This window comes from Paramisgurnus dabryanus, chromosome 16, assembly GCF_030506205.2.
Source record: "Paramisgurnus dabryanus chromosome 16, PD_genome_1.1, whole genome shotgun sequence".
Lineage (NCBI taxonomy): Eukaryota > Metazoa > Chordata > Actinopteri > Cypriniformes > Cobitidae > Paramisgurnus > Paramisgurnus dabryanus.
In genome coordinates this window covers 32604630-32632369 of record NC_133352.1, presented here as the reverse complement: position 1 = coordinate 32632369, position 27740 = coordinate 32604630, and the positions used below count along the sequence as shown (strand labels likewise).

The window sequence follows — 27740 nt, the reverse complement described above, 5'->3', positions numbered from 1 at the left end:
GCAAAGTTTCATGTTGTGTCGCGCCGCCTTAGAAATAGTGGTAGTTAGGTAGCAGCGGCTGGAAGAACGCATCAGGGATCGAGTAGGCATCACACCCTAACCAAGATATTTTTTTTAAAGTAGGGTTTCTTTTCATGATAGTTGAGGAGCGAAATGTTGTCTTTCGTAACTCTTTACTGTATCCGTAAAAATCAGACAGTAAAAGATAAGAAATCGGTAAATTGTCGGAAACTAGCCAATGCTTGTCAGTAGCCTACTGGTACTCGGTAGGTACTCAAGATGGTGGCATGATGTAAAGGTCACATGGCTGATATTCATCTATAGCCAAATTTTAGCCTAAAAGTTAGCATTAACTAGCATATAGCGGTAACCTGGCAGTCCCAACTTTGTTTTTAGCATTGTAAGTGGGTAATTTATTGTTGGGGGTGTACATCTTGGCTGTAACGTTGGTGATATGTTGACTTTGGCCAGTTTTTCAGCGGCCTTTTGCATGAACAAGGTTGACATTAATCATTTTTGAGACTTAGAAAAAGTCATTAACATATACAGAAGTTTTATTATTTATCTATGCTTAGGTAAATACAGTTTTTCATTCCAAGGTACCTTTAATATCCATGTATATGGTTACATCAGTGCCTTTTGTTTTGCTTCATGTAATAAGGCATGTTTGTTAAAATTTCCTAATTAAACTAAGGCCTGGTTTAAGCTAATCCCTGTCCAGGAAACCATCCCAATGAGCGTTACTCCCAAAGCCATCAAAGGTTAGTTTTATTTCCAAAACCTAATTATAGGTAAGCGGGCCAGAATCCAAACCTGCGGTGTGGTTTTGACTGCTCATCCGTGATGTCTGACATGTAGAAAACTGATCAATAAATGGAAATTCCAAAAGGTTCATGCATATTTTATTCAAGAGTAAAAAAAGATATTAGTCCCATAGGGCATGCTCACACTGTCCATACCGAAGACCAGAAAATAATGATGATCAAAATGAAGCTCCAGAGAAAAATACAAGATATAGAACCACAAAGAACCCATAACTTCTTCATTCGTTATAAAGTAAAGCACAATGAGAAACCGAAACGAGGATGAAGCAAAGTGGATTAAACCAGCAGAACTCTTAATCATAATAATAATTAACCATATCGTATAGAATAATGATCAGAATATACTTGTCCTTAAAAATGTCAGACACGATAAGGTGTGTCCATATTGGATTTACATTTGAAATAACCATGCACTCATGCTTTGGCAGCCCAGGTGTCTTTTCACACGATACGTTCCTTCACACTACGAGATAACTTCTGTACAACAATAAAGAAACAGAAAAGCTATAACACCTCATTTCAGCCGAATTAACTGTACAGCAATGAAAATAAATAAATTAAAAAATAACATGAAAATAAGCAATAACAAAACATTAACCTTCCTTAAAAATATACGCCATTTATATACAAAATAAACTCCCATGAATTATGCGAAGCAGGAAATCCAGTCAGCCCGGTGCACCTATTCCAGAAGAGGACCTCGTTGAAACCACCTGCTGTCACGAGGACCTTGTGATGGTCCAACACAGTCCCTGTTTATTGAATATTCCCGCTGCTTTGCTCTGGAGTGTCGATGAAAAGGAGGCGAGGAGGTGTCAGACTCCGGAGGACACGTGGAGTACTGCCATAGCAACCGCAGCACGACGTGACGACAGCGCATTTACACACCGCAGCGAGCACAAAACCAAAAAGGCATGAGGGGCATTACAAGGAATGAATTAATCTTTACTCTTGGATTATTCGTATTAATAACCTGTATTAATGAAGTTGTTTAATATTACTTTCCATAGGCTATATATATATATAGTGATTACTTGTCGCAAAACATATAGAACTGCGAGAGAATTGTAAAAGTAAATGGTTATAAGCTACTCGCACGCACGCACACAAGAATGAAAACATACGCTCATCAGATTTACATTAAATAGAGCAATACGCTTGTGTTTAGGTTCCACTGCGGACCAAGGAAGAAAACGGCATTTGTGTGAAAACCTACATATTATATCATTATATAACACATGGTGCCCGCACACACAGACAGACATACACTCATAAGTGCAAACACGCATAAATAAACATTTCTTCAGACAAAAGAGCCCTCTTTTCCAATGTCCACAGTTTCATTACACAGCCCCTTATTCGTAAAACTACACATCCCATCATGCAACTCTCACACTGCAACCGCACACGATCCCCTCGAGCCGTCCGTCTCTGTTGTTGAGGCCACTGAGCGTCAAGCAGGGAGTTCTGTCTAAATATATCACATAATCCATCTGCTACACAAGACGGTAGCAGTGAATATTAAGAAAGAGAGGAGAATTGCATTATGGGAGAAGGAGCGGGGACGAGCGAGGAAGAGAGTGGCGGAGGAAAAGATGAATCACTGGATATTGCTGTTGTCATCCGTGCCGTTGGATTCGGCCATGTTCATCTTGCCCATTGAGAGACCCACGCTGTTGACCACGTCTCTGCGAGGCGGCATGCGCTCGTTTATGCGGTCCAGACCCTTCGCTTCCTCGAAACTGGTGATCTTGTGCTGTGGAGAAAAGCCACGGATGGCTGAGAGAAAAATGAATAGCGGTATTAGTTAAGCTTATAGCTTAAAAACTTATAGTTAAGCAAGTGTACTATTATAGTAAGTGTAGCGTACACTGTTAGTAAAAAATGGTCCCTAGCTATCACAGGGGCAGCAGATGACTCTGGGCAGATTAATCTGCGGCAAAGTCGGCAACTGCGTTGCGGATCCAGCCTGGAGTCGTGCTATGTACTAATATGGATTCTTTAGGTACAGGTGTACTTTTTGAAAGCGTACAGCCCCAGTGAAAGATAGGGACCATTTTTTTCTGACAATGTACTGTGAACTCTTGACTCTTAAAGTATAATTTAGCATTACATCAAGAGAAACACAAACATGTATCTGTAAATCTCGGAAAACATCTGGAGAACATGTCCAGGTCATATTTAACCCAAACTGAAGGAAAGTAAGAAATTGTATTTTGCATTAAAGACAATGAAACTTATATTAGGATCTTAAAAATAAAGATCTCTTTTAGTGTTCATACACCATGGTAGTATTGCTGTACTGCCTTTAACTTATAGTTACTTTATTCGTTATAGTGATTTATCAAATGAGAATCACCACTACAAATCAGAGGTCCCCAACCACCGGGTCACGACCCAATACCAGGTCGTAAGAACAAATTGCAGGCTCCTGGAAAACAACTACAGAATTATCCAGCGATCGTGGCACCATGAACAAAATAATTTGTTTTACTACAGTAACCATATTTTAATGGGTACACTTTTAACATAGGTTTGAAATGAACTGAAACATGTACTCCCGTGTCAATCATCATTAAAAAGCATATGGTAAACGATAGTCGATGTGCCTCTGCGCCCAGCCGCAATTCTTCTGGGACCACTCCTACTTCTCCTCCTTCACAGCTCATTTTTTTCTTTTGGTTGTTACTTGCGCTGCGTCCCAAAACCCCTACTTCTATACTATATAGTAGGCAAAAAATACGAGAAGTAGTGATTTTCGCCTACTATATAGTATGGAAGTATGCGGTTTAGGACGCAGCGTTGAAGTTGGGTCTGGAGCCCGACCTAAGGTTCAAGCTGCCTTTGAAAACAGTAAGCTAAGTTTGTTTACTGTTAGTTATTAAGACTTAATGGGCAGGCAAACTCGTGAAATAATGAGAGTTAAACAATACGCCAAAATATAGTTTTACATGTCTGTTGAAATAAAGCTGTTATTAATTTTCCTATGGATGGTTCTTTGATCTTTACTTCCCTTAAAAACGTTATACATTTCGCAAAGCATTTTGTTTGAACAGCAACTCAGCAACCTCCCCTTCCCCTACGGTCTGCGAATTTTTTTAAGCTGAAACCGGTCAGCTTGTAAAAATGTTGGGGACCCCGCTATAAAAGATGGATAGACATTTCTATAAACCCAGGAGTAAAACATTCAGATGCATTATAAGAAAATCTGGGGGTATATGATGTTACAATATGGCTTTTCAGACTTGAAATAATTAACTCCGGGTTATTCTTAACCCCGGGTAAACTGAATCCTGGGTTAGCCTGTTTTAGGCTTCACACTGTTCATACTTAAAGGGATAGTTCGGCCAAAAATGATATTAAACCCATGATTTACTCACCCCCAAGCTGTCCGAGTTGCATATGTCCATTGTTTTTCAGACAAACACATTTTCGGTTATTTTAGAAAATGTTTTAGATCTTTCAGTTGATTAAATGTAATGTTACGGGGTCCACGACCTCCAAGTCCAAAAAAAGTGCGTCCATCCTTCACAAAATAAATCCAAATGGCTCCAGGATGATAAACAAAGGTCTTCTGAGGGTAATTCGCGCGGTGTTGTTGTAGAAATATCCATATTTAAAACTTTATTAACGTAAATGACTACCTTCCGGTAGCGCCGCCATCTTTGTCGCGTCCGCATTCAGGATGAGAGCTTATGCAGCCTAAGGAGGCTACTCTGCTGCTACCAGAAGGTATTTATTTACGTTAATAAAGTTTGAAAAATGGATATTTCTACAACAACACCGCGCGGATTACCCTCAGAAGACCTTTGTTTATCATCCTGGAGCCATTTGGATTTAATTTGTGAAGGATGGACGCACTTTTTTGGGACTTGAAGGTCGTGGACCCCGTAACATTACATTTAATCAACTGAAAGATCTAAAACATTTTCTAAAATATCCGAAAATGTGTTTGTCTGAAAAATTATGGACATATGCAACTCGAACAGCTTGGGGGTGAGCAAATCATGGGTTTAATATCATTTTTGGCCGAATTTACCGGATTTACACATGGTTTGGTACCACATAAGTAATGTAAGTTACGATAACATAATATTATGAATGGTAAAATAATCAAAATGATTGTTTAAATATTATTTGTGAAAGTAATCCCATACGATCTGGTAACAATACCGCGCCGGTTATTGCAACCGTTAACTGCACAAAATACAAGCATAGTTGCTTGCTCTCCGTTGACTCGATTGACTCTGGTGCTAGTGTAGAGTGAGAAGACCCAACCAATATAGCAGCAATGCTGGATTACGTTCCACCACGTCATGAGGCGTCTATGTATTTAATGTCTATGTTCCGGTTTCTATAGTGAAGCCAACACGGAAATGATTTAAACTGCAATTCATTGACTGGCCGCTAGAGTCTGGCTCCAAAACCCCCATGTAAAAATGTGCAACTTTACAGCATAAATAACTGTTTATAGTCTGGCACAAAAAGTGTTTTGTTTGATATAGCTAATAATTCTGAGGGGGAGTGAATTTTTTTTTAACTCATCTGTTTTAATTATACTAAGCCTTAAACTTCTGCATAATTAAGGGCGTGGCCACTTGAGTGACAGGTGGATTGCCGCTGCTGTCACTACCGTCGAGCTAGGCGAGCGTGGTTTCAGCAACCAGGCACCTCAGCTCCACTCATGTCCCACCTCTTTGCCAATTTTCAATTATCTGCGAATGATTTATTGATCAATTTTTGATTAATTTGAGTTTTCCATCACCTTTGACACCTTTAATCATGCCGAAAGGTCACGCATGACTTCTGTGAAACTACCACTCCAGTGTTTAACTCATTCCCTGCCAGACATTTTTTTTAAAAGTTGCCCAGTCAGAAGTTTTTGAGATTTTCAAAAAATGTTCTTCCTAACCCTAAAAATATATAAACATACAAATTAAGCGGAGTGTGCATTAAGACCTAATGTGAAGACTCTTAAAAACATTTTGTTTAATGCAAAATATTGTTTCTTATTTTCTTGTGCTTTTGGCCAAAAGTGAGCTGGACATGTTTTCGTGAGATTCATCCATCTACACACACTTTCTAACTTCAAACACTTCACTAATCCACAAAACACACACATCTACAATACATTACAGTGAAAAGCTGTGGCAAAGATGATGAAAGTTACAGCGTATCGCTAAACACAATCCAAGATCTTCTCAAAAGCCTCGCAAGGGACCAACAGCACAGTCAATGTTTCCATTAGAAAACAAACCCATATCACCATGTAAGCATGTTAGCTGCTCAACTGTTAATCTACAGATTTGAATATACTCCGATCTATTCTGATGGAAACATGGTGCGTCATAGCACAGTCAGAGATGATGTGAGATCCTCTGTTGGGTTTGTGCACACAAAGATTTTTGCTTCAAACGTTTTCCATCGTAGCAGCCCTGAAAATAGAGGTGAAGAAATATTTCTAGCATTCATTTTCATTTTGCGCATAAATCAATCAGCCAGGCTTACATCAGTCCTCAGTGAATGATGGCGACATCTGTGTGCTTGACAGGAAACTAATTGAGTTTCCTTAAACAAACCCATTTGTCAGAGGTCACATGATCCCTGCAGATCACGTGGTCACGAAAGACCAAACCCAGGGTGAAAGCTGGGGTGATCAGGGCGTGGTGCGGTAAGAATACTGGGTCAGCTGGGAGACGGCCCCAGATTCTTGCCGTCTGCTGAGTCATCTTGTAACCTTGCTTATCAGGTGCGTAAGAATGTGACCCGCTCATTAACGGGCAGCATTCACAGAAGCAGGAAAATGTCTGTGTGAGCTATATATTTGAGTATATATACAGTATAGTTCTTCAAAGCTCCCTATAGATATAAAAAACTAATTTAAAATGTCCTTAACTGACTAGTCTTCTTCATTTTCTAATCATTTACAACGATGTCAGTAGAGAATTTTGACACTTTGTTTTGTTCCCCTGCCACATAATGAAGTGTAATACTACTCACACTCTATGTTGTAGCACAACTGCTAAAACACAGCAATAGCAGCACAAAGGTCATAGGTTTGATCCCAGGAAAAACACTTACTTATAAAATGTAAATGATGCATGTAAATGTTATTTATCATTCATGTCATGGTGGAAATTACATTTTCTTGAATAAAACAACATTTTGCTAATGTTGCATGCACACCGCAAGCGACTTTGTCGTTGTGCGTCTCTTTCAGGAGGTGTTCCTAATTCTGGTTATGGTTATAAATGAATACCCATCCTCTCGGTAACTGACAAAAGACCCTATTTATAAGCTACTGCTTCTTGGGAGTCCATTTTTCACAATAGTATTATTTGTATCTGCTGCATTGAAATGTAGTGATTGCAATGCAACATATGTAATTTGTGATATTGTGATATTGTGAAAATAAAAAAAATCTTAAATCTTAAAATGTGGGGACACATTTCAAGTGAAAGCAAGGTTACATCAAGTTACATTTTAAGATACATTGTTACAGTTCCCTTTCGAGGGAACTCGCGCTGCGTCACTGCTGTGACACTTTGGGGACGTCTCAATGTGTATATCAAATTCAACCAATGGTGAGATTGGTTGAAAGACAAAGACAGGGTGACGCAGGAGCCAGGAAGTATATCGCTATCTGAAATGTTGCCAAAGACGGCATTACAGGGACGCAGGAAGTATGGGAAGGGAGACGCAGTGTCTCGTTCCCTTCTCAGGGAACAACAGTTATATACGTGACCTGTATCTATGTATGTACATTTTCAAAAACTTCCCAGTGCTTTGAATTTTCCCCCCAGATTCACAAACTGTATATTCCTAGTAAGTGTATTTACACTTCAAAATTCATCAAATTTGTATTTATCTGTGAACATTATCTAGTTGGACAAAACAGAGCCTATTTTTTGCGATAAACCAAAAGTCTATGGGAAAAATGAATGGACTTTTTTGCTTTTTGCTTAAAGTCGCCATGAAACGGAAGTAGCGATTGCCTTATTTTCCCCGTGGTGATGTATATCCGAATGAAACGGCTTTTGAGATGAAATAAGGCAGGGCTGGATTTGAATTTGTCCATCGAGATCTGATTGGATCGTTTGAAGTTGGGTCGTGTTGCTAATTGCTAATCACTGCGATCTTCTCCCGGACCCCGCCCACCTGCCATACTTTTGACCGGAAGTGAAGAGAGATCGTTTTGAGGAGTGGAGGAGATTTGCATTTTTGATTAAAGATTATGAGCACACACGAATTTTTAAAAAATAATGAAGCTCACAGATAAGTCATTTGTTAATAATACCACACTATTAAAAATACATATATAGTTTTTCATTTCAATTTCATTGCGACTTTAACTTTTTTGTTAGTCCCGCTAACTTCCGGCTTGCCCGACAAAAATATGTCATCCCTGTGGCACCCTATTCCCCGGGATCAAACCCATGACCATTGCTGTGCTAACCCAATGCTGTACCAGTTGAGATACAGGATTACTCTGTTCATCATACATCACATGTCTCATATTTCAAGTATGTATTTCACTGATATTGTCAGATGTAGGTATCTTTGTGTGTGTTAGTGTGCAATCCACAATCCCTGACCAGTTATAGTGCCTACATGTTCAGTTTGCTAGGCTGTGCTGTCTAGCTATCAAGCATGTTACGGCAGTCGCTATGAAACCTGTGCAGAGAGAAAGAGAGAGATAGAGAGGCCGGTCAGTGTTTACCTTCTCCATCCTCAACCGGCTCGATGGCTTCAATGGCTTCAATGGTAGCTGAGGAGTCACAGACGGACAAACAGACAGAGGGAGAGAGGAGAGAGAGGTAGGATGGATGGGGATTTATAGTGACAGTCATGCATGGAGCACAATCGCCCAGCATTAGCTGCAGTTTAGCCGCTGCAGGCCGTTAGCATTTAGCGTTAGCGGCACCTGCAGCCGGTTAGTGCTCCTGCGTGTGCGTTCACGTTTCAGATGGTCAGTTAGCGATATGAAGAAAACAAAGTGTTTGACTTCAAAACATGGTTAGAAAACTATGATTTAGACATTGTCTTAGTGACCTTGAAAGAAGTGATTGAGATGGGAGAGTGAGAAGGAGATGTTCGGTTTTGTAACTCACCGCTCTGCAAGGTTTGTTTTCCTCCAGCCAGGACGCCGCTCGGCAGCATGCCGGTGGGAGTCAGGCCTTTAAGGGTTAACACATTCTCGCTCTCCTCTCTGTTAAAACAAAACCAGAGTCACCCTTATGCTACGTACACACCAAACGCGTAGCATCTCGTTGCTCGCTATAGATTACTCACGGGATTTAACTTTGTGTCATGCGAACTTTTCGCTTGAATATTTTCAACTTGGGCGAAGACGCGTTTGAGGCGAATAGCACGTGTTTTCGCGGTAAACCCACTGCCTATATTGCGTCATTCGCATCGCCCCATGCGAGAATGTGTCTAATCGCGTCTTTGCACTGACTTTGTATGTAATCTACTCGCGCAAATCGTTGAACTCTCGTCTGGTGTAAACCCACAGTAAGTCATATCTGTGGTATTTGAATATCGATGTCTGCAACACGAATATCTACTAAAGTTTAGATTAATCAACTTGCGCCAAGCTGTCAAACGCTTAATCCGCATGAATGGATGATTTTTGCGAAATTAGACTTATGAGGTGTCATAAAAACATTTTGATAAAAAAGTAAATGCTATCAAAATAAGAAGAATATAGTTACAAACATCTCTACATGTAGTATTTTGCACATGATTTCAAATGACATCATACAAACCAATTTTGTTGTTTTTCTGCGCATTTAATGGGAAAACTTTCATTACCGCAACGTGTCCATGACTGGATTTGGGTTCTTTGACATGGAAATATTTATAATTAAAAAATCTAAAAAAATAAAAAGCTTCAGTGCATGTTATACTATAAACATTTACAGTAAAGAAACATGTGGTATTTGGTGATCATTGGTAAATGTAGAGACAATAATAAGGAATATAAATGTGTCCAAGACCAATTTTCTTATCCTCCGCAACAATTTTCAATCATTGTTTAAGCCCTCAATGAACTAACTTTTTTTTTTTTAAATGTTGTAAGGGACATAATTGACTGTGACACTCAAGATGGCTACCAGGTAAGCAGTTCTTATTTTTTCTCTCCAGATAAAAGATGAAATTTAGTTTGTCATAGTAGCTAGACAACTTTTTAGTTCTCATTACCAAAAAATGAGTTTGTAAATGCATATATTTAATGTAATATCATGTTGCGGCAATGATAATTTTTGATAATGATAATCTAAAAAAATTAAATAATTCTATAGGAAATAATTTATGATTTATAATAAATGATGATTTATAATAAATGATTTTAAATCCTCTACAAATAATGGTTATAGTAAGTTCAGACCTTAATCTTAGATGTGCAAGAAAAAATTGCTTCTAGGCCTTTTAAAAAATTCTGATGCTGGACACCATCTAAATCTGGATTTCATGAGAATCACCCGAATTGCGTCATTCGCAGCGTTCATGTCTATTGCATCTTTGCATTGACTTAACATGTAAATCACTTGCGCTTAACGCTTCATTTGCTTCTGGTGTAAACGCACCAGTGACCAAACCATGATTGTTTTATTCTCTTGTTAATGTGACATCACACTGATAAAGCCCCACCCATGGCCACTGACTAAATGGTTAATTTTACCCACATCGTAGCGCTAATGCAGCTAAAGATACTATTGATATTACATCTTGTAAAAAATGCGCATAACATGTGCCCTTTAAAAAACTACTATTATTCAGTGCTATACGAAGAGACAAGATATTATTTAATATAGCTCAATATGTGCTTGTGTAAATTTGAGAGTAAATTTGATGGGTCAATTTCAATTTTTTGGTGAACTGTTCCTTTAAGATGGCACTTGCACCACTGCTGTGAAAAAAACACCCTAGTTAGGCATCATTTGGTCATATTACCAACTCACCACAAATTACTTAGTCATATTTTCAAAAATAACAAATTTGCAGACTGTTTGTGATATTGATTTTACCAGCTATGTTTTGATCTAAGTATCTAATCCTTTAAAGGCTCACCGCAAGACTGAGAACATTTTAGCCATTTTGCCGATGGCCCGAATCTTGTTCCTGATAACTTCTTTACGGGCAGCCGCTGCATTAGCTGAGAAGAAACAATCAAAAGACAACTTCAGAGAATGATGATAAGTTTGGTTTCGCACATATATTTGACTAAGCCATTAGAAAGTATAACTATATAATTTCAACCTGTACTGTAACATTACAAGCAGTCGATAGCCCTCACCATCAAAGATCTCCTCTCCATCATTCATAAGCTCATCGTCTGAACAGATACTAAGAACATTCACCAACATCTCCGTCACTGTGAAGGGGTCAAAGGGACGAGATCGTGACATTTCATTTTATTACAATTACATTAACAGCAACATCAGCAAAAGAAATGCAATTTTAATATTTATAAACCAGCTGAACTCAATCCTTTAATCTCGATTAAATGACTTTATCAGCCAAAACATTTTTTTTGCGATTTTTGCCTCATTCTAGTTTGGCCTGTTGAGGCAGAAAACATGAAATGCATTCTTTTTGGCACGTCAAGACAATGATGTGTTTTTCTCACACACCCAGCATATCACAGATAAAATGTGAGGAATTTGTGTAACCACAAAGAAGAACATGTTCTGTCAAATTCCCCACCTTTCTCTCCAACAAAAGGAAGAGACCAGGTGAAAACGTCCATGAAGTTCGGCAGCCAGTATGGGTGTGGGGAGCAGTTGAATTGTCGAATGTTCATAACGTTGTTTTCATATTTGAGCACAGCCGCTGGGAAGAGGCAGATGCACAAACACATTTACATGAAGCGAGGTGTATCTCAACTATTATGTACTAAATATACTGTTCTTTCTCTTAGCTTTATAAGTAAACGACTTAAACACAACACAAGCACTTTTTTATTGCTGTGTGATACCATCATGATCTAATTTTTGTGTGTTTATACATCTGACAAAACCGGTTTAGTAGGTGTTTGTCAAGATGGAACAAATCCAGTTCTTATCTTAAAATAAATAAACATTATCAATTAGCATAAATAGACATAAGCCATGCATACACCTTATTCAGGCCGTGCCAAATTTTGATTCCAAACCGAGGCTGTGAGGTATAGACGTCTGTGCGTATTAAACCTATCAGGATGCTGGTCATTCAGCCGTCAAAACACAGAAAATACATCATTTTACAAATTTCCACAGGACAAAAACCTCAAAAATCACGGATTGTTAAAATTAGAAAGGACAGATGACCTAATTTGAGATTATAATGGTGCATTATGTGCATAATATCTGTTTTGCATATTTTGCTAATCGCTCATTTCTCATGTTTTAAGCATGTTTACTTTTCTTTAAAACACCAATATAGTGCAACAATACAATATTTTATGACAACAACGGAGTATCTACAGTTTGTATAGATCAGAGTATGTCCGATGTATTTTCTCTGTTTTTTCACTATATGAATTTAATAGCCTGTGATTGACTTGATAACAAGGTATTTAAGTGATAGTTAGCTATGCAAGTAGATGTAAAATCCCATATGAACCCTCAAAGTTGTGTCCAAATGGTTTTTAGTTAGAAATGAATTCAGCTTCTGTTGATTGTCAGTGTGCTTAAAAAAAAAACTTTAAAAGTTTTTAACGTATTCATGCCTTGCGGCTTTTATAATCTGTATGAATTGGAGATAAGTACTTAGTTATAGGACTATTTAGGTGTTTTAAAGAAAACCAAACATGCTGCTCTTATCTCAAAATGATGTCCCTAATGGCGTAGCAAGTGAGTCCCGGACCCATATGCAAAAAAAATGTACGGGCCCCCTGAAGCCAAAGCCCCCCCCAACCTTGCCAGTTGGCACTGGTAATTGTTAACTGTGGCGCGCAGGTCTGTTAACAACATATACTTTTAATAAGGTAGTCAAATATTTTTACTTTACTTTTTTACTTTAAAGGGTAGATTTAAATAAAGAAAAACAAAATGTTTTGGGTAGTTTTTGACTCCTGACTAACTTTTATGTTTATATTTGTCCATCCTTAATGTTCATAGCCGCTATAATAACCTCTCACACTGTGTTTTCTTTTTTTTGGTGTGGCGATGCGTCATGTAAAAAAATGATGGCGTAGGAGTGCAAAAATAATAATAAACGCAAACAAGAAATGATGGAGAAATTAGACATTACGGAGAAATATGAAATCACTACACATGATATGCATACAAAAATATATTTATTGCTGCCACAAATAAAAATTAAATTGAAAAAAAAAATTATTAAAAGCTGGGGGGGCCAGGGCCGGGCCCCCTATTGACCTGGGCCCATTTGCACGTGCGTACCCTGCATGCCCAGACGCTACGCCACTGGATGTCCCTTCTCATTTTAACGATAATGATTTCTGAGGTTCTTTATTGTTTGGAAATGTGTAAAATTAAGTATTTTCTTTGTTTTAATGGCTGAATGTCCAGTATTCCGATACAAAATAATAGGTTTAAAGCGCATGCTACATAGGACGTCCATCTCTCACAGCCTCGGTCTGGAAACAACTTGGCGTCACGCTGAATTAGGAGTATAGACATTATTTGCACAGTGATTTCTCATACTGTAATATTGAAAGATGTCTTGTTGAAAGATGCATTTCTACATCATGGTAGTGTTTGCAGTACTTTAATTCATTGTGGGTCGGTTTCCCGGACAGAATTTATCCTAATCCCAGATTAAGATGCATGTTTGAGCTGCCTTAATTTAAAAACATCTTGCACTGACATATCTTAACATATATATCAGTGCCATTGTTTTGTCTCAAGATACACACCAGTATTGTTTTTGGTAAGGTATGTTTATAAAAACTACTTAAATGTCCTAATATAACTAAGGCCTAGACCAAGATTAAACTAAACCCTGTGCCTCTGAGTTTGTGTGTCCACTTCACAGAGGGTTAAACTGAATTCAGACCTTTATTGTTGTAAACGTCCAGGTAATTTGGAGCAGAAAAGATAGTGATGAGAGAGGGAAATCCTGTGCTCTGACTCTTTCTGTACATGCGGTAACTGAGAGAGAGAGAGAGAGAGAGAGAGAGAGAGAACAAAGAAGAAGAGGAAGACTATCAAAGTTATTACAGAGATCATCAGAATCGTACCAGTGCATGATGGGAAATTTGTGGGTGTGGCCAATGTGACAAACTCTTCAATATTGTACATAGTAGGGCTGGAAATCGATTCAGATGTTCCAGATCGATTAGATTTTGATTCACAAGCTATCAGATCGATCCGATTTCGATTCTCGGTTCGATTTTCGATCGCGATTCTCGGGGCGGTTTTTATATTCGATTCTCAATTCAACTCAATGAATATAGGTTTAATACAAAATCAATATTTATAAAAAAGTTTACAAGTGGGTAATTAATTAAATAAGAGATAAGGAGCCACAAACATGTATATTAACTCTTTCCCCACCATTGACGAGATATCTCGTCAATTAAGAGAAAACGCTTCCCCGCCAATGACGAGATTTTCCGTCTTTCCGCAATACCGCTATTATCCACCAGGTAGCGCCCTTCCGCAACTTTTTAAAACCGGAAGTATTGCCCTATGGCAAGCTGCTGCATGTCCGTGTCTGTTTTAAAGATTGCTCTGAATGGGATCTCTATGAAAAGTCCGTCATAAAAATTGAATTATCTCTGCTTTTTGCTCAAAATATGGTGTTTTTGCAAAAACCTACCCATATTCAAAAGCTGATTGCAAAAGAACTACTGAAGGTAGGATGAAACGTTTTTTTTTTTGTTTGAAAGCAGAGGGTCTGTTCTTTCATTTGGTATATTGTATGTTTATTTATTTAAAGAAGAACATTTTCTGGAAGGCATTAAACTTTGGTGAAAATCATGAAAAACGCTGGCGCTGGCTGGCAACTTTTTTTTAAAACGCTGGCGGTGAAAGAGTTAAACGCTTTTATTTTAGGTACACTTCGGTACGTTAAAAAAGAACCCATCTTTAATTTTCGAATGTATTTAGCATAATTGTATGCAATCCAATTTTGGTGAAAAATGTATGCTTAAAGTCAGAACAGTCACATTTCTTGATCAAACATGATTAGGTTATTTCATAAAAAAAAATTCGATTCGTGGCCTTTGAGAATCGATTTTTAATCGACCCCGTAAAAAAACCCGATTAATCGAAAAAAATTTTTTGCCCAGCCCTACTACATAGGATGTGAAATGCAGTAGGACAGGTGAGTAGTATGTCTTGAGTTCATAGTATTTAAAAAGTACCCAGATGACCTCCTACTAAATTTAAAGGGTGTATTCGATGGACACTTTACTATCCCGTGAGCTCCCAGGAGAGGAGTCACCCAACGAAGAAGGAGGAGAAGGAGAGGTGTCGTCTATGGCTGCAAACCGATTAATCGCAACTAATCGTTTGCAGAATAAAAGTTTTTGTTTACATCATATGTGTGTGTACTGTGTATAATAATGCTTGCACATATGCAAGTAAATATTTACATGTGTATATACACTTTTATATTAATCTATATAATTTATATATAATTATAAATACTTAATATATAAATAGATTTTTTTCTTAAAATTATACATGCATGTGTGTGTATTTATATACACATAATTATTATACACAGCACAACACACATATATTGCAAACAAAAACTTTTATTTTGTAAACGATTGGTTGCGGAAGTAGTTAATCATTTTGCAACCCTAGTTTCGTCGTATTAAAAAAACTATTCAAATGTAGTTGTGCGTCTTGTGTCTGTGCGTCAGGTGCTATCACATATGTACAGTTGTGTGTAGTGTTATTACCCAGCGTCCTGAGCTTCATGTGCCCTGATGACCGACAGTAAGTTGTTGGTCTGTAGAAACTCACACACTGCGGGATAGCTGTAAAGAAAAAACACAACAGCATAAGAAACGATATTCTTGTACAATATTCAATGAAATACTATTTTAATATTTATCTTTTATATTTAATAATGCATTATTATGCACGTGTAAAGTGAACTGTATGGTAGAGTACTGTAAATCATTGTTTTATAGAAGTGCATGGGGTCTGTATTATTGCCTTTCGACTATTATCCACCAGGAGGCAGCAGTGATGCAAATGTGGAGACCTACAATAAATAATATCTTTATTTTTGATTTTGCTCAGGATAACGAAATGTGATTCTAGTACAGATGGGAGCTCAGCAATCCTCGTACTGTACACTTCGTGTACTGTATCTACACAATGTAAAAGAGATCATAACATAAAGTTCTGCTGGTATATATATTAAATGATTTGTTTGTAGGCTAGATTATTAAGTCAGTTGTCCTCTGTACATCACAGTAGATTTTGATGCCACCACATATTACACGGCAATGAGAATAGAGATATCAGACACATACAGGTCACTACAGAGCAGAGACCATAAACATGTAAGATTAAATCATGGGAATTTGGTTGATCCGTTTTGTTAATTTTTGAATAAAATAAGTGTAAAATGGTGTTACTTTTTATACTAGGATATTGAAAATGCCAAATGCGTGACATGCTTAAAGCATTGCACAAACACAGCTTCATTGATTTCAGAAACCTTCATAAGATGTGAAAACAGAGCGCATTGTGGGTAATATTCACACCTCATGCTTTCATTCACAGCCTTCCCAACGTTTGTTCCGGATCGATCAAAAATTAGTTTCTATTCTTCCTCCGTAAAAAAAAGTACAACTATCCATCTTTTTATGTTCTCCATTCCGTCTCATTTTTGACTGCTCCATCATTTCACTTTCTCAGGTTCTCACTATATCGCTGTATCTTCATATCTCAGTGGATCTGGCAGTAGTAGCCAGTTGTCATGGTAACGGCAGAGTGCAGATTCCCATGAGGCCGTGGAGATGCTGTGTGTGGTGTGTTGAAGCTGGACACTTTGCACTGCTTTACAATTCCAATTTAATTCGGAATCCACTTATCCCGTCCGTACCGTACAGGAATTTCATTCTTGGATATGTAACATTTCAGGATAAATTCCCTAAATGTTTCCCTTAAAATTCCTTTGGGGAATTTTCTGTGTATGTGAACGGTATGTGGATTGTACAATTAATCTTGTTGAAGGTATTCAAGCGATCTCACGTGTCATTTTTCATATATACTCTTAAGCCAGGTGCACACCAAGCCAATGGTCAGCGTTCCGGCAGGTTTTGAGCATCGTCTTCCTGTAGTTGATAATTTTATTCCTTATGCTACGTTCACACCAGACGCGGTTGAGGCGGCAAAAACACGATATCTGTGCATAGTTGCCCGCTTGAACATTTTGAGTTATCTTGCTTCATTCCTGCATGAAATTGTAGTCATTCAAGACATTCACACGGAAATTTGCATTATGGAAGGGGCTTCTGCAACTCCATTTGCTTAATTACGCCACTACTTGGGCAAGCTCCTGATTGGTAAACGCGGCGCAAATATGCGCCAAAGTTCAGATTTTTCATCTCCCAAGTTTCTCACACCAACGCTTCATTCGCGCGGAACACACCATGCGGCCACAGGATACCTATTCGCATCTTTGCATTTGACTTAACATGTAAATCACGTCTGGTGTGAACGCACAGTTAAATTCATCTTGGAGCATCATAGTAGCATATGTAATAGTTTATCCTGGCAGTAATACCTTCCTTCATGCCTTAAAAGAGCTTGAATCTATCTCTACACCCTTTTACTATATGTGGATCTATGAATATGCAAATTAGGACCCGCCTCCACTCAAATGCATAGCTCGGACCATACATATGAATATGCTAATTAGTCCCACAAACTCACCACAGCTCAAAATCACACCAGCTCAGACCATTAATATGAATATGCAAACCACCCAATCTCACTGGCCCGGACCATAGATATATATGTACATAGATGTCGCATTGGGCAATTTCAGACACGTCGCCGCTGATCCACTTGATTAACGTTGACATGATTGGTTGCATGTTTGTAATGATGGAAACTGAGGCAATTTCAAACCATGGGAATGAGATGACTGCAATTTGATAGAGAAAATACTGAATAATGAATTTAAACATGGTTTGTCTTAAAGTTCCAGTGTGGATTTTTAGCGGCATCTAGTGGTGAGATTGCGAATTGCAACCAACCTCAATGTATATTATATTGCATTTCTGACAAGAGATCCTTCTAAAAGTTATAAACAACAGTAAAAACTTGATTTTGACCATGCCGTCTGCTAAAGCAAGTCACCGTTGCCTTTTTTGGCTGATTCACCACATTGAACCAGCTGTGGCACTCGTGTAGGAGTTGGATTATTCTGATTGGCTGTTCGGCATAACCAACCAGTGCACAAGAAGAAAAACGGTAATGACTTCTCTTTCTGGTATGATCTAAGACATCTGCTCAATGGGCATCTCATTATCCAAGAATAATCAATTCTAAAGGTTTGACATGTTCTGTATTGAGATAATGTTAAGGTTTTGTTTACCTGTAAAAGTAAGAGCATCCACGGACACTGTTGTGACTAAAGTAATCTTGGCTCTTTTCGTTCCCGAAGTCCTCCAATGGATCGGACCACAACAGATCACACATTGGGCCAAACGCAGGGGGTTCCTTAAACCTATCCAGCTGAAAGAGATACACGAGAGACCCTAAATAATACTTAAAAATATTTGTCTGCTGTGTTTGTTGTAGAAAATAAATGAGAAACATAAGTAGGGATTTGTAAAGGATCAGTCAAACGTCTGTTGATGAAGCTCAGTCTTAAGGCTAAAACATGCCAAATATCCCATGACTGTTCTGTAAGACCTGAGGAATATAAACTGGACTCAGTTATGCAGAGCATATAAAATCCATTAAAAGTCACTCGTCCTCTAAGCGTTCTTTTATGATGTAGATTTTATTAATGCCCTTAAATACTTGATGAAATTCAGTGCCTGTAAAGGTTATTGTAACATGTCAGAGGTATAAGAAACACAGAAATGAGTGCTTTTCACACCAAGAACATATTTTTGAACCCTGTGTAAGAACGTGCCCTTAACAGAGGATTATAAAATATGCAACATTTGTAATTCTGCACACTTCTGAAAAAGGTTAGCACCGCTTTTAGCTTGAATTAAGGTGCCAAAGGTATACAGCGTGAAAACATGAAGTTCTCATTACATATTCATGATATTTTCCTCTTTAGTGTCACAAAGCTATTACAATAAAAAATTTAGAATTTACACCCTATTGAGTGTTAACACCCCATATGGCAAAAAAATATTAAATATAATTTTTAATATATTTCAAAATCTACAAAAAAATGGCAAGAAAATATATTTGCTGAAATATATTTTCAAATACGTTTACAAAAATAAATTTTTCACCAGTATATTTTTTGTCCCTTTTTGTATATTTTGAAATGTATTTAAAAAAGTATGAAAGTATTTTTATTCCTGTTGCAATGGAATTTGTAAGAAAAACTTTTTATGTTATAAACCTGTATCCACGGCCCAGTTAGTAATATCAACAAAAATCATTCATGTGGTCCCAACATAAAGCGAAGTTAATGTCATTTTTTAAAAAGTGGATTGAACATGATAAAATTAGGTTGAGACCAAAAAATACATAAATTGTGTTGTATTAACTTGTTTCATTTGAGTAAATTAGACAATGTGCAGAAATATATATTTTTTAAGTGTACATAACGGGTTTGAAAATATTAAAATTAAGTATATTTTCAACTGCAAAAATTGACTTTTAGATTTTATATATACTTTACTATTTTGGACAAGAAAAATATATTCTTTGCCGTATGGGTTGCCCCTGAAATACATTTTGAAATGTGTTAATATATAAAGGTCAAATTCAAATATATTTAATTAAGATTTACCTTCTACAAAATGATTTAGCATAGATTTAACTCATTCCCCGCCAGCCTTTTTTTTAAAGTTGCTACTAGCATTTATTGTGATTTTAACAAAAAATTCACAAAATGCCTTCCAGGAAAATTTTCTTCTACAAATATATAAAAATACAAATATGTCAAATGAAAGAAAATACTGTACCTTCTGTTTTTAAACAAACAAACAAAACGGGGGAAAAAAGTTGTATCCTATCTTCATTTGATCTCTTTTTATAATCTCTTAGATGTGGGTTTCTTAAAAAAAAAACATTTGAGCAAAAGCTGAAATTATTGCATTTTTGTAAAGGAATTTTGTTAGAGATCATATTCAGAGCGATTATCAGAACATACACAAAGTTTTTTATAAATTGGGTAAAAGCGTTATCTAGTGGATGATAACGGAATTACAGATTACCATAAAAACTCGTCTGGAAAGGGTAGATGGAAGGAAAATGTTTTCTCTTAATTGACAAGATAACTAGTCAATGATGGGGAAAGAGTTAAAAAAAATGCCCAGAATTTTTTTTTTTTCGTATGGGACTGTCTGAAAACAAATTGTCAAAATATGTAGCCCAGCTGTCACTGTGGCAGTACTCCTTAAAAAGGTCCTAGTATGTATACCATTAGATACACCAGTGGCGGCTCGTGACTGCTCATCCGAGGGACGCAAATTCAAAATAAGTGTTCAGAGTGTCGTGTGTTGCTTGTGTTTTTAAAATATGTGTTCTGCGAGTCGAGTGATCCTATGTGCATCACGTGTTTGGTCAAAATAAGTGCCTGCTGCACACAAAACGCTCACGTTCATAAAACATGCAAGACACTCCCTTAACAGTAAACTCTGATTACGCATGAAATTATGCTAGTATCTGGCAAGCGCCCTCGAAAAAAGAAGTCACCGGCCGACACTGAGGTACAGAGATGTATACATTCGATACTAATATGAACTCTTTAGGTGCGAATCTGTACTTTCTGAAAGGGCCCCAGTGACAGCAGGGGTACATATCATATTTTGACCATTTTTTATACAAGTACACAGTTATTTGGTTATTTACTAACCAGGGTAAAGAATATGCAGTATGACACATGGTACAGATGACCCAGAATAACCTTAACGGGTTATGATAATGACTACATTCAAAATATTTTGTTAACTAGTCCAGCTCCCTCTCTCCTACCCTCTTGATGTCGTCTAACGTGTGGATCTCTGGGGACAGGCCACCATGAACGCACAAAAACTGCTGATTCATCAGTGCAGCCAGAGGCAGACAGTCGAACGCATCCATACAGGCGTCGTACACCTGCTCCGAGTATTTGATTTTACCTGAAAGACAAAGAGACGGATATAACGCAGCTGCTCGGAGCATTTGATTTTACCTTTGAGAGGCATCACGGTAATGCCACAGAAGAATTATTTTTGGTTCCACAAAGAACCATTCAGAAAAAAGAACAATTTTTTCGTTTCTTTTTTTCAATACGAAGAACCTATTTGGGAAAATAAATTCAAAAACACAGTTTATCAGTATTTTTGTGTTGGTTTGTTAAGTAAAAACCTGAACAACCTTTAAGCAAGGGACGTGTAATTGAGAAGCAAACTGCATTAGATATTAAAAGAAAATGCCTGAAGAAGATGGGAACTTTATTTATTAAAGATTTTCAACACAGAACTTTGTGTGCTAGACTTTTTGCCAGATAATGTATTTTTAATAAAGACATTTTCTTTTAAAGTAAACTTTTTTTAGTAAATCTTGTTTTAAGGCTATCTTAGTATTCTAAAAGAGAAATACAAAAATGGTAATGTGATAAACGGAGAGAGGAAGAGATAGAGATGGGTGTGTATAGAGTAATATAATCTCTCTAAAACAAATGTGATCTCTTGTGTTTTGTACACACTCCGAAAAGTAGTGAGCTTGTTTTGAAGGCTTTCATTTCTCTGTGTGAATCTAATTTGTACATTAAGCTCCTGCTTTCATTTACACGTTCAGAGGACACTGTCAGAAAGAGAGATGCGTGTGTGTGTGTGAGAGAGAGAAAGAGAGAGAGAGAGAGAGAGAGAGAGAGAGGGAGAGAGAGAGAGAGAGAGAGAGATGCTGTGTCAATCTAACTGTTCCAAAGCTACCAATCTGTCCAGCCACACCACTTCATCTCTCATCTCTCATCTCTCTCTCTCTCTCTCTCTCTCTCTCTCTCTCTCTCTCTCTCTCTCTCTCTCTCTCTCTCTCTCTCTCTCTCTCTCTCTCTCTAATGACAGTGGTTTGATCAACATATAAAAGCTGTGTGCTGATGTGTATTCGCTAGGCCAATTTTTCCTCGAAATAACCTGACATTATATTTTAGGGTGAACTATTCCATTAAATTAAATTGGTTTAACTTTATTTTAAACATGTATGATTTAGAAAGCAAAGAAAACTTTTGTGTATAAGTGCGCTTGTGTTCAGTGTCAGTCAGCAGATGGTAAAGCAGGGCACCCACTCCTGCTCACCTCCCTCATTGGGGAAATCACATTCACAGGCTCTCTGGGCCGAACATTAAAAGGCAAATTAATTTCCTGCTAATCATACTATCTATCTCCCTTTATCTCTCAGCATCTCTCCTTCTTTATTTGACAGGAGACTGCTCTAGAAAAAGACCTCCATCAGACGAGAGGAGGAAAAGAGAAGAAGCTCTGAGTATCGTCTGTTTGTTTTACGCATACGCACAGTCGAACGCACAGCCTTGCAAAGCATAGTTCATTTGATGTGCGCTGACGTTCGATGTAGATGCATCACGACAAACCGCAATATATCTCTTGGCCTACATATGCGCATGAGCAACCTACGCGTACAGTATTTGTGAGTGAGTAATCCAGTGGTGTGTGCACAGTACATGTGCATTCTTTTTTGATGATGCAAATTGCATTACGCGCACTGTACGTGGACCCCTGCATATGCGTAAAAATGGACTATACTTATGCTACGTACACACCAAACGCGAGGCATCACGATACTCGCTCTAGATAACTCGCGGGGTAATTAACTTTGTCTCATGGTAATTTTTCGCTCGAGTTTAATATTTTCAACTTGGGCGAAGACGCTTTTGAGGTGAATAGCATGTGTTTCGCGGCAAACGCGCCACCCATGTCGTGTCATTTGCATCGCCCCACGTGAGGACGCGTCTGATCACGTCTTTGCATTGACTTTGTGTGTAATCTACTCGTGCAAATTGTTGAACTCGTGTCTGGTGTGAACCCACACTTAGGCATTTCAGCCCGGAGTATGTGATTTACGTGTATGCAAACGTATGAAACAGCCCAACGCACAGCCTTGCAAAACATAGTTTGTATGACTCATGCGTTTACGCAGACATTTGACGCATGCGCTATGCAAAGTATGTGCGTTTACAAAAACTTTGCACTGCATGTTTAGTGCGTGTGTACTATTCTGATGACAAAATTTGGTAACATGCACTGTACGCAGACTATACTTTTAGCTTTAGGATGAGCTATTTTGTTTATATATATATATATAATGGAAAATTACATTTTACATGCATATTAAATATGCATGATCAGCCGTGTTGGGGAAAGTTACTTTTAAAAGTAATGCATTACAATATTAAGTTACTCTCCCAAAAAGTAACTAATTGTAGTTACTTTTCATTGAAAGTAAAACTTGCGTTACTTTTGCGTTACTTTTGCAAACTTGGCTGAGGCTTGATCTCTTTCAGGCCTTGCAGGTCTTTTTATGACTGAGAAGTTTCCATCACAAAAATGTCTCTATGAAAAAAGCTCTGGCCTGTCATCTCCAATTCGGACTCAAACTGTTCCCACTCAGGCACACACGCATAGAGTGCGTGATTCGACATGACTATGTTTAGTTTAATTCAGTACATTATTATTTTTATTAAGTCAAATTAATGAAACTACAAAGTAACCCGCATTACTTTTTTTAAAAAGTAACTCAAATATCAATGTGTACATTTATAAAGTAATGCGTTACTTTACTCGTTACTTCATAAAAGTAATATTATTGCGTAATGCACGTTACTTGTAATGGGTTACCCCCAACACTGGCGACCAGACATTTACACTACATTGGCAAAACTATGTGGATGGGATGTCTGTACATCACAGCTATCCGAAAGCATCTGTGAAGTCAGGCAACCTCTCAAGGTCAAGCTTCATAGTACATGAGCTGTTATTTGTGATTGATATTAAAGCAACCCTATGTAGTTTCCATGTAAAAATGACTTACAGCTCCCCCATGTGGCTGAAAAGCGCAACAGTGCCTTCTGCAGGCAGGGGGAGGGGCGGGGCTTTGTTTCGTACCCTCCACCGCCACTTTCAGAGTGTGCTTGTAGAAGCTAGGAGGGTGCTCAGGTTGCAGCAACAGAACAATTTGTCCAGTTAAAACTTGTTCTATCACTGAAATAATTTTAGAGACATTATTTAAAGGTAAAAAACTACACAGTGTTGCTTTAACAAAATGTGAGACGATAGGGATGAATAGAGGCGTTTTAAAAGAACTGAACTTACATTCTTGTTTAAAAGTGAAATATTCAGTCAAATGTCTACATTCATGGTTTCCGCGCAGTAGAAACAGAGTCTTTGGGTAGAGGATTTTCAGTGACCAGAGGTATAAGACACACTGTGGAGGAGACATAGAGAGACGCTGTCACAGATCAAAATATCTAGAGAGCAATGCTATTAAAACCATTTCTTTTCATGAAAGAACTTGCTTTTTATACTATTGCATGTATAATGATGAAAAAGAACCCACTAACCTCAATACTGAAGTACCCTCGGTCCACGTAGTCCCCTAGAAACAGATACCTGGTTGTCGCAGGAGATCCGCCAACCTCAAATAACTTCATCAAGTCAAAAAACTGCCCATGGATGTCTCCACACACTGTAACAATACACACAACACTGAAACATCTCCCCAAATGGCTTTTTAAAGAAAACAGGCAATTTTTTTAAATGCCAAATTAAACAACAGCTTGTTATTAATATGCAAATCTGTCTGCATGACCTAACCCTGGATTCCACCCAATCCATTTCTATCGCCAAGAAAAAATGCAAGAAAACTTACTCTAAAATACATTTTATTATTAAGCAAAGTGTCCTGCATGTTAATCTAGCACCAAATTTAAACTATATCATTTAAAACATGAATAAAACTTCACAGAGCACTGATAAACAGCATTTTTATACTTTTTTTAAATATAGAGCATAGAAAAATATTTTTTTTCTAAAGTCAATGGCGCAATATGTTTTTTGTTATTTAAAGAGCGCAGTAGTAATATATGCGCCTATAAACGAGACGGCAACGCGGGTTTGCATATCACATACATGAATGCGCAGCAGCACAAAAACGCTTTTAAATATATAAGATTAAAGGATTAAATGTAAAAGATTATTATTGAGTCTCTTAGACATAAATGAGGACTAATTATGAGACGTTAGAAGGCGCAAAGAGCTGCTTCACCTGTAGCCTGCAAAGTAAATAAATGCTTTGCTTTAAACAAATGCATCTATTTTTAAATGTTTTTAACTGCTGTCTTACGGATTTATTGTATATGATGACTCTGTACCTGTGGATATGATGAGATGAGAAACATTTTAAGTAATGCTTTGTAAAAAATCCCATATGGTGCTGGCCGAGTGCTGAAACGCTTCAGCTCTCGGCACGTTTGTAAATTCTTTTCCTGCATATTTGCAAATTATTTTATGATATTACAATGATTATGTAAGCTATCAATACATTTACAGCAAATAAAAGCCTGCTATTTGTACTTCTATGACTGAAAGAAAAAGGCTTTTAAAGGTTTTAATTCAAAAAATAAAAATTTCAATAAAAATGAAAACAACACATTTTTAACATTAATCTTAAACTGGTGGTCTTCTTTAGAAACTTTAGAAAATAGGATATTTTAGAAATATCCAATCATAAATTATTATGTGGTTATGTGTTATTTAGATCCCTTTAACTATGCACAATATGGATATGGTTTTTGGAAAGCATTTTATTAGTAGTATTTAGCTTTTTTTTACTGCTTTCAAAACAGACCTGCAACCCACAAGTCGCACCTCATTATGACTCTTACCGGGTTACATTCGAGTACCTCTGATATCATGCAATTAAATAATTATAATAGTTTTATTGCATTAGACTTATACACACTATATGCATTATACATACAGACCTAGAAGCAAACATTTCCAACAGTATTTAAATGAGAAGCATTTAAAGCAGTTAAAAGTGTGTGTGCTTATAAAGTGTGTTTGCATGTATTCGCTGTGACCTCTTCTCACCGATCTTCTCACAGAGCGCCAGAAGATGAAATATGTTGTTTCGTATCTAATGCAGATTTCTAATTGAAGCTTGTGTGTGCGTGTCTGATAGGAGGTCTAAAGGTTAAAGGTCACAGAATCAGCGAACACAAAGCTATCTGGATAATGGCTTTCAGGGAATTAAATCAGTTATCCAGAAAGCCATTAATGTTTAATGACTCCTGTGTGTGAAATGCACCAGGTCACAGGCTGAAGAGGGTTCTGAAATGCATGCTGGGAAGTAGGGGTGGAGCAGAGGTTTGATCTCAGATGTGAGGGTCCTGTGTTCACCTTCTGTGTCTGAATTTTGGCATTTTAATAGCTAAGGAGCAGCATCTTTGTTATGGGCCAGACTAAGCAGCTTAACACAATGATTCATGGGAAACTAAAGTTTTGAGGTGGGTACTTAATAATGATGTCATTATCCTCTCCTAGGCCTAAAAAGTATTACAAAAAATTATTTTTGGTTCCTTTTCAAAGTAACTTTTACCTGACATGCATTAATATGTAGACAAATCTACATAGAGATTTTATATACATAAAGTACACAACCTCATATTAACTGATGTATGTTTCCAAATTTCCCAGAGTTTACAACAATCTGACATATTATGTTTCTAAACATATATATCTTAACACGGAAATATGCAGAAAATTGCAAATGCAAATACTAGAAAAATACTCTGCATTTGCATCTGTCACCTTTAAGGGGATTTTAGATCTAATCTCAGTGCATTCTGGGATGGCCGTATCCATAAAATGATACACAGAAAGCTGAAGTAATTTCACCAAAATGAGTTATAAGTTAGCATTGTTTTGACAGAGCTCATGATGACTGAATTTACTGTCTAGATAGGCAGCTAAATAGGTTTATGCTTTGTCATTAAAATACATTTTTGATAAGCTAATGCAAGGCTGGGAAAACAAAACAAACAAAGCTATATTTTTGTTAAAATATGTAAATATCTGACAGTCAGTACCTGTGACAGGCGCTTCTATGTCCAACATTGTTTTCTCTTGGCGCAGTATAGCAGCGCCTTCATTAATGATACGCAGGGCGACTGGTTCCTCCACGCGGCCCTCTTTAGTGAGGTGAGCCTTAAGCAGGTCCACGCGAGGTTTCCCCTCACAGTCAAACACCTCACGCATGCTTAACCTGTGGCTTAGTGGAAACGGAACCGCTGCAGAGAGAGAGAGAGAGAAAGAGAGAGAGAGAGAGAGAGAGAGAGGATAAATATCACTTCCTTACAAACAGACAGTGAGCACTTTCAGTTAAAATAGATCTGATTAATACATTCTGAGACAATAGTAGTGAGTGGACCGAGTAAAATTAGCTGATTGTGGAAACTATGGTAATGCAGGATTGTAAGTGGGTGGAGCTTTATCAGTGTGACCTCACATTGATAAGAGAATCAAAACGTAAATCTAATTACTGATAATGTAGCAATATCATTCATATATAAACCAGACTTTAATTTTATTTTATAGGCCCATAACCTAAATAGACTTGACTGGGTCATGTCCCCCCAATAGTCAGAAACTTAAAAAATATATAAAAAATATAAAAATTTCTGATTATTGGGTGACATGACTCTGTCAATGTCTAGTGTGGTTACGGCCCTATAAAATGAAAATGAAAGTCTGAAAAAAGGTGAAATGAGAAAAATTGTGGCAGTGTTACCGGGCAACAG

The 27740-nt window shown here is 37.5% G+C and overlaps 1 protein-coding gene across 3 annotated transcripts in view; it reads right to left on the bottom strand.

The window, feature by feature from the left end:
• Positions 1 to 884: 884 nt before the first annotated feature.
• ppp3cb (protein phosphatase 3, catalytic subunit, beta isozyme) overlaps positions 885 to 27740 on the bottom strand; it is a 43604-nt gene continuing 16748 nt past the window's right edge. For all 3 annotated transcript variants that reach the window (XM_065275258.2, XM_065275260.2, XM_065275259.2), the window contains exons 2-14: positions 27030 to 27230; positions 24501 to 24625; positions 24253 to 24364; positions 20918 to 21063; positions 18345 to 18484; positions 15688 to 15765; positions 13830 to 13924; positions 11535 to 11660; positions 11125 to 11202; positions 10899 to 10983; positions 8936 to 9033; positions 8545 to 8592; positions 885 to 2603 (exon numbers count right to left, since the gene is read on the bottom strand). In XM_065275258.2, coding sequence (XP_065131330.1) covers positions 2425 to 2603; positions 8545 to 8592; positions 8936 to 9033; positions 10899 to 10983; positions 11125 to 11202; positions 11535 to 11660; positions 13830 to 13924; positions 15688 to 15765; positions 18345 to 18484; positions 20918 to 21063; positions 24253 to 24364; positions 24501 to 24625; positions 27030 to 27230 — 1511 coding nt within the window. In that variant the 3' untranslated portion in view covers positions 885 to 2424. The remainder of the gene's footprint in view (positions 2604 to 8544; positions 8593 to 8935; positions 9034 to 10898; positions 10984 to 11124; positions 11203 to 11534; positions 11661 to 13829; positions 13925 to 15687; positions 15766 to 18344; positions 18485 to 20917; positions 21064 to 24252; positions 24365 to 24500; positions 24626 to 27029; positions 27231 to 27740) is intronic.